Source organism: Oryzias melastigma, linkage group LG8, assembly GCF_002922805.2.
Source record: "Oryzias melastigma strain HK-1 linkage group LG8, ASM292280v2, whole genome shotgun sequence".
NCBI classification, from domain to species: Eukaryota; Metazoa; Chordata; class Actinopteri; order Beloniformes; family Adrianichthyidae; genus Oryzias; species Oryzias melastigma.
In genome coordinates, this window is record NC_050519.1 from 3,547,295 (window position 1) to 3,554,673 (window position 7,379).

The 7,379-nt window shown below is 40.7% G+C and overlaps 1 protein-coding gene across 2 annotated transcripts in view; it reads right to left on the bottom strand.

Annotated features, from left to right (window-relative positions):
• Positions 1-7,379, bottom strand: part of setd1a (SET domain containing 1A, histone lysine methyltransferase) — a 30,720-nt gene that overhangs the window by 11,184 nt on the left and 12,157 nt on the right. For both annotated transcript variants that reach the window (XM_024271889.2, XM_024271890.2), the window contains exons 10-17: positions 6,775-6,859; positions 6,555-6,697; positions 4,901-4,940; positions 4,619-4,808; positions 4,494-4,537; positions 3,151-4,415; positions 379-730; positions 114-295 (exon numbers count right to left, since the gene is read on the bottom strand). In XM_024271889.2, the coding sequence (XP_024127657.1) occupies positions 114-295; positions 379-730; positions 3,151-4,415; positions 4,494-4,537; positions 4,619-4,808; positions 4,901-4,940; positions 6,555-6,697; positions 6,775-6,859 (2,301 nt within the window). The remainder of the gene's footprint in view (positions 1-113; positions 296-378; positions 731-3,150; positions 4,416-4,493; positions 4,538-4,618; positions 4,809-4,900; positions 4,941-6,554; positions 6,698-6,774; positions 6,860-7,379) is intronic.

The following is a 7,379-nucleotide window of genomic DNA, read 5'->3' on the forward strand; positions in this document are numbered from 1 at the left end:
TTTTAATATTTCTTTAATGTTTGATGTAATGCATTTTAATTTGTCTTTGTACATAAAATGTGCGTTACACTTAAAGTTGGCTTTTTAAAGAGTTAAATCGAGTGTTTACATACCGAGGTGTCCACGTTTTCAACCTCCCGTATGACCTGCTCAGGTAAGTCCAGATCCAGGTAGACGTCCTTCTCCTTGCGACTAATCGCGTAGTAGCCTTCACTTCTGGCGCAGCCGGTCACGTGTTCGCGGAGCTGTCCATCTGCACTCTTCTTCTTACGGCGAGGGTTCGGCAAGTTGGTCAGTGCAGCTGAAGTCAAGGTCTTTGACAGATCAAGAATGTACTTTCTAACACAACTAAAAGAAAGGAAGCGGCTGAAAGGATATCAGTGTGCTGAACCCAGTGTGTGTCGTTGAGCCAGTCGGAGTTGTGATCGTTCTGCAGCAGCTTCTCGTATGTCGTCTTCAGCAGCATCAGGTCTTCGGCGTCCAGGCCGGAGTTCCAGATGTCGTACAGGATGGTCATCTGCTCGAACTCGCTGCGGTTCTCAAACTTGATCTCCGGCGGCTCCGGTGCCGGGATGGGTTTGGGCCAACGGTTGGACGTCACCCCCGCCTCCTGAAGGAAGAGGCGCTCGCTTTTCCTCACTTCTTCGATCACCTCGCTCTCAGAGTCGGAGCTGGAGAGTTCTCCTGACTCCAGCTCCTCCACGTCGACGTCTTCTTCGAGGTCCGAGTCCTGAGAAATTCATAAAGACGGATTTAAAAACATAATTATGCAAAAAGGAATAACTAAATCACATTTTTAGACTGTTCCTGTTTGGTTTTGCAGATCTGACACATCTGTAGCGCGATTAGATTACAGACCAAACGATTTAAATGGATTTAAAAATAGAAAAATGAAAATGTGTTGCAAATATGAGCAGGACTGAGCAGAATCTATTGTACCTCTAAGTCACGCTATGTTAGAAAAATATTTAGGAAATAATATATATTCTTTTGTGGAAACCCACTTTCTCTGATTGTAATCTCATTTGTATTACTACATAGATTTTATTCTTTACCGTTTTGCTTGAATTAATTTGAACAGATTTTTTTCAATGTCCACTTCTCCTTTTTATTCTGATAAACTAGATACTAAAAATCAGTGGTTTCCATCCCCTGGACTGGTTCCAGTTTATGGGAAAGGAAGTTTTATTTTAGAAAACTCATTATTGACCTATATCAAGTCATTCGGTCACTCATTAAAAAATGTTACTAAAAGTTATTTTGTTTACGTTGCTAGCAAATTTAACAAAGAAAAAAAAAAAAGCACAATATTTTTTCTGAATATTGCTTTTTGAAGAAAAGAGCTGGAGAGGAAACAGAAGAGAACTTCAAAATAAAAGAGTTGCATTTAAGAAACAAAATTCTTTACTCCAAATATGGATTTATTATAACAGGATATTCTGTCTAATGTTACAAGGATGCTGTTAATAACGTTGCTCAAATGGTGATTTACATTTATTATTTTAAAATAAAGATTTTAGTAGCCTTTAATTTTTTTATCTGTGGTACCTTAAAAGTCTGACTAGTCCAGCGGTCTGCAACTTGTGTCTCCAGAGAATCTTTTACCCCTTTATTATGGCTCTTTAGCTTTAATGAAAAATGCTAACGACTGAATACATAATAGATTAGTAATTTAAGTTTTGTCATTTTTGCTTAAACTTTTACCAAGTCAAACAACTAAGCAAAAAAAGTTCCATTTAGTGTCAGAAATTCTATGGAAATGTTCTTTAAATTTGTGTTTTTAATTAATAGTCAAATAAAAGTCTCCAAATGTTATCTTGTTTTGGAAAATTACACTAAAGTGGTAAACGTTTTGAACAAATGCAGTTAAAAATGATTGAAAATGATTTAGAGCTTTTTGTTCCTCACATCTTAGACAATAATAAGCTCAGTTTATTCTAAATGTTTTAAAGTTTGTTTTTTTAATACATAGATTCCACTAAAATTGTGTTTATATCTGAGAGTAAAAGGTAATAAAATGATGGTGGCACACCAAAATCCTAATGATAAGAAACCTAATGTTTGACTGTATTGCATTTTAATTCAAGTAAAGCTGCAGGAGGACCTTCTTAACAGAGTGGGTTTTATTTTGAAATTAATGTGTGCTGCTGTCAAAAGAAGTTATAAATGTTGTATCTGTACAAACATAGGCACTGTTGTCATTTAATCCTTTAGTATTTAAGTTAGATTTATATATTAATGTTTACCTGCTAAAAAAGCATAAATATTGTGCATTTCTTTAATGATAAAGTGAGACTTTGTGGCTCTTGTTGGGTTCTGGTCTGTAGGAAACTAGACCAAATGGTTCTTTTTAGTGTTAAATGTAGCAGACCAATGGACTAGACTGAAATGATTATTTTATTGTGTGTGTGGGGAATGTTGTTTTTGTTTGTTTTTTATGCTATGAACAGCACAATGAGCTTTTCCTTAAATAAAATTAATTTGGAACATTACCACCAAAAGTTAAGGGAAACTGGAATCTAAGAAAGGAAAAAAAATGGAAGCTGATATAAGTATATTATTTATTTAATATAACTGCTGTTTAAACCTATTATTAAAAGTCTGTTTGATAAATGAAATCTGCTTTTCTGGGGTTTTGTGATCTGAGAAAAGCTAAAGGGAGTTTTGTATAAAAAGTGATAAGAACTGCTACAGAAAAATTCCCATGCCTGAAAAAGAGAAGTTTATCGTTGAATGTTAAAGCTAATCTTTTAGATTGATTGTTTTCTGTAATTTGGGGAACCAAAATTCTAACAAATTGGAGGTTTCTGCGAGAAAATCTCACTCTGGTTTGTGTCTGTTTTCTTTCGAAAAATATTTGTCTTTGCAGATATTACTTTAACAGAAACCCACTTTAGCTTCCTGTTTGAAAATATTGTCTGTCAATAAAGTGGTCGGTGACCTGACAAAGGTTGGGGACCGCAGGGAAATGTAATCCACCTTTATGGAAACCTTAACTTACTCGACAGTTTTCCTTTTTTTACACCTCTTTTGATCAGTATCTGTAATTAAGCAGCACCTCTGATAACCCAGCTGTTGTTGTGACACATCGGTGTTTCAAAAGTGTGAAACATTGTGTTAGGCTTCACAGGAAACCACACGGCCGCGTACCTCAAGCTTCCGCTTCCGCTGCTTCTTGCTTGGCTGCTCCTTCGGTTTCTTGGTGCTGTGTAGCTCCAGGTTCTCTTTGTCTTTTCTCCTGCGTTTCTTGCTCTTGTCTTTATCGAGCTCCAGCCCTTTGGCTGTCTCGTTCTTGTTCTTTGGTGACGGAGTGACGGCCGGCGCTGGGCTCATGCCGTCAGAGTCATAAAGCTCTCCCACAGCAGACAAGTATTCTATCCCTCCTCTGGCCGGTAACGCTTCTCCAATGACCTCCTCTGGAGCTTCCAGGACTCCAGAAATAGAGTTGAGGTCTGCTGGTAGTAAGACGGAGGAATCTTGCCGAGAAGGCGTCTTTTTGTTGTTGGATGGGGCAGACAGAACAGGCGGTTTGCAGTAGTTGTGTTCTAGAAGGACGACGACTCCTTCCGGACTCATGACCAAAGCGAGGGAATCTGGGGAGAACAAGCCTCCTTCCATCTTCTGCTCCTCTGCCTCGTCAGACGTTTCGGTCTCCTCAGAATCTCCAGCTTCAGGGTCCATTTTCAAAGCTACGTCAGCCAACACCGACAGGTCGGTTGTGGAGGCCGAGGCCAGCTGCAGGAGGCTGGAGGCTCCCAGCTGCTCCCGGAGCTTCAGCCTCTGCTCCGGCTCCTCTCCTCCTCCATCTTCCTCTCTGAGAGACTGACAAGAGGCGGAGAAGCTGGGGGTCCGGGACCGGCCTCGGCCACGTTTGCTGACAGACGGTGACGGCGGCGCCTCCTCGAACGCCGTCCTGCACATGGAGGCATGGTCCAACGGCAGGTTCTGCACAGTGCGGCACACCATGACGGGTGGGGCGGGGGATTTGGGCGACTCTTTGCTCGTGCTGCGTTTGACGGGGGATTTGGCAGGACTCGTAAAGGGGGGGATGTGGGGGCCCTTTTTGGGGTCCTCGGGATCCGGGGTTCGTCCAGGTGGAGGGACAATGAGAGCGTTCCCTTCACCCGGCTTGGAGGCGAAGGGGAGCAGCTGTATTCCTGGAGTGGGGCGTCCAGAGGGCGGCGCGGCAGGCGGATTTGCGTCTGGAAGCCTTCCCGAGGCGTCTCCGGCCAGGTGTGAGGGTGACAGGGAATATGGGGCGGCTGGAACTTTTCCATCCATCTCCTCTGTGGAGAAGGAGACCGTCTTTCGGCGTTTCTTGAGAGGCGGGACGAGGACAACGGGAGATGAGGGGCGGGGGTAAGGTGGTGACAGAGGATGCTTGGTAGGAGCGTCCTCTTTGCCGATCGGGACACCTAAGATAAATAAGACGACAGTTTTAGGACACGGATCCATTTCTCTTTGACTCTATCGACAAAAATAAAAGTGCAAACCTTTTTTGAGATCTGCCTTTGAAACTACAGCTGCAGCGCTCACCCTAGAACAGAATAAAATCAAAAATACGTTGAAAACAATTTGAAAAAAGACTAAACTGAAGACAGAAGGAGGAATTTTCTACCCGTCCTCCTCTTTTCCTGTTGTACTGTCCATCGTCGACTCATCCATGCTGTCCGGACCTTCACTCTCAGCTGGCTCCACTTCTTCATCCTCATCTTCAGACGAGGATGAAGAGGAGGATGTGGAGGAAGAGGAGCCTTCGGAGGATGAAGAGAGGCTCTCATCATCACTGTCTGCACTGATGGCTTCATCTGTACGGAACATAAAAAATAGACAATGAGTGTAAAAAAAATAAATAAATAAAACAGAAAAAGATGTAAGTTTGTGTTTTTCTGTATTTTACCACCAGACTCTTTTTCACTCTCAGCTTCCTCTTCATCCTCCTGGAAATGACAAAGGATTTAAGTAATTTAAAGGAAGACGCTGCCCTCTAGCTCTTCAAAAAGAAAACTAGCACTTAGAGCTGGGCGATATGACGACATGCGTCATGTGGGCGATAGAAATTGCTAAGCTAATTTGATCAATTATTAAGCCAAATGTCATCATCAGACCCTCCAGGATTTTGCGCAATTTGTTGCACACCCTGCAACTTTTTATTTTCACAGCAACTTTGACCAATCTACCGTGACAACAGTCATGGATGACGACGCAGCTTCATGACCGTTTCCCTTCTGACTCCGTACTGAGAGTCGTGCTCTCTTTTATTATCTCTCTTTAATCTTCTCTGACTTTTTTACTTTTCAAGACTCGCGTGAACAGTCACCCCGCGGGGTAGTGGCGGTGCACCGTGCACGAGCGTGTAGGTACAGAGCGCTCTGTTATATTGCGTGGCGCAAAGCTGCTGCTCAACATGAGAGAAAGACAGACAGACTCTGGACATTTTGAACCTTTCCACTTCCTGTGGAGAACATGGAAATCTGAGGATTAATTTAATTATGCTGTTTTTTTGCGTTTATAATTTTTCACTTTATTCTAAAGTATTTTTAAATCAACACACAATTATTTGTGTTATTATGAGCAGTGAGGACCAAAAGTTCATTTTGTGTTTTAAGTAGAATGAAAGCACAGCAACATTGCATAAAGTGATGAAGTATTTTCCTAGAGCATCTGTCAGAATAAAAAGAGTTGGATTGTGAAGTTTATTTCATAATTAACATTTTTAGGCGCTTTTCAAAACAATATTGTATTAAAAACATCGCAATTTCTCACAAAAGCTGCTGCAACACCAGGAATTTTTTCAGAGAATTGCCGAAAATATACTTTATTGTCGTATAGGGCTGCCACGATTAGTTGACTAATCGACGACTAATCGGCTATTAAAATAGTCGACGACTAATTTAATAGTCAATTGGTCGTTACTTTATATTATATGGAGTGTAGTAAAGTTGAAAGTTATAATGATATTCTGCTAGCTTTTTGGACCATTTTGGCATTTATTAAGGTTTTTAGGCTAATTTTGGATATTTCAGCCACATGCTAAATGTTTTGGCTAATTCAGGCTTTTTTTATTTTTTTACGCTATTTTTGTGTTTAGTTAATTTTTCAGCTACATGCTAGCTGTTTTGACTAACTTGGACTTTTTTTTAAGCTAATTTGGCCTTCAACTAATATTTTAACTAGCCATTAGCATCTTCAGCTATCGTCACTAGCATCTTTTGCGGCCAAATACAGCTTACAATATTACTATAATAATGCTAGTGTGAATATATCTAGTTTTTAGTTACTTTAAAGCTAATGATGGTTAAGATGTTTGTTTTACATTCACTTTGTGCATGACCCGATCAGTCGCCTAATCGGAAAAAATAATCGGTGATTAGTCGACTATTAAAATAATCGTTTGTGGCAGCTCTATTGTCGTATATCGCGATATATATCGTATTGTGATATAAAATATTTTATATCATGATATACATTTTTTTCCATATCGCCCAGAACTACTACCACAGAAGTAACAAAATATCCACTTTGGAAATAGATAAAAAGACAGACAGAGGCACCTTTTCAGAGGAGGATTCATCAGACGTTTCCTCGCCCTCGCTGCCCAGCTCCCAGGGTTTACGACTCCTCGGCTTCTTTTTCCTCCTCTTGTTGTCCCTCTCTGCTCCGTGTCTGTCCGCTTCTTTCATTCTTCTGCTTCCAGCTGGAAACCAGATACCAGCGTTACACTTTCACGTTAATTCAGCCACAATTTCAAAGCGTCGATGAAGCAGAGCGAACCTTCGTCATCTTCATCCGGAGGAGTGGAGGGTCGGGGTCTCTTCATGTCTCCTTCCTCCAGCTCCTGAGGCTCTTTCCGTTTCACCTGCACACAAACACATTTTCAAATATTGTTAGAAGAGAGATATTATTCACAATTATCACAGACTAATATGAGAGTTTTAATTTGCTGTATTTTTAATCAAACCTTCAAATGAAAAAGTAGCATAACATTAATTACAAAGGTTGTCAGGTAAGGGATAACACCCTTAGAAGTGTGCGTTATGAGAAATTAATGCACGAATTTATCCTGCTCATATTATGGTTATTTACAGAAGAATTAAATATTCAATCAATATTTATTCTTGTTATTTCTTCAGTTTAGATTGTTATTCACAAAAAGCAGGCAATTGGATACGTGATGCGGCTTGTTGTCACGGTGACATGGCAACACGCCACAAAGCTGGAAGCCGGCAGAACTGAACTGCAGCGGCACACTTTTGCTAAGGAAGACCCGGATAAATGTGGATTTTTTTTTTTTATTCTCTGAAGTTAAGCCTTTAGTGAGCAGCTAGAACACAAACGGAAAACAATCATCTTCAGCTTCCATCTTGGGTGGTTTGGTG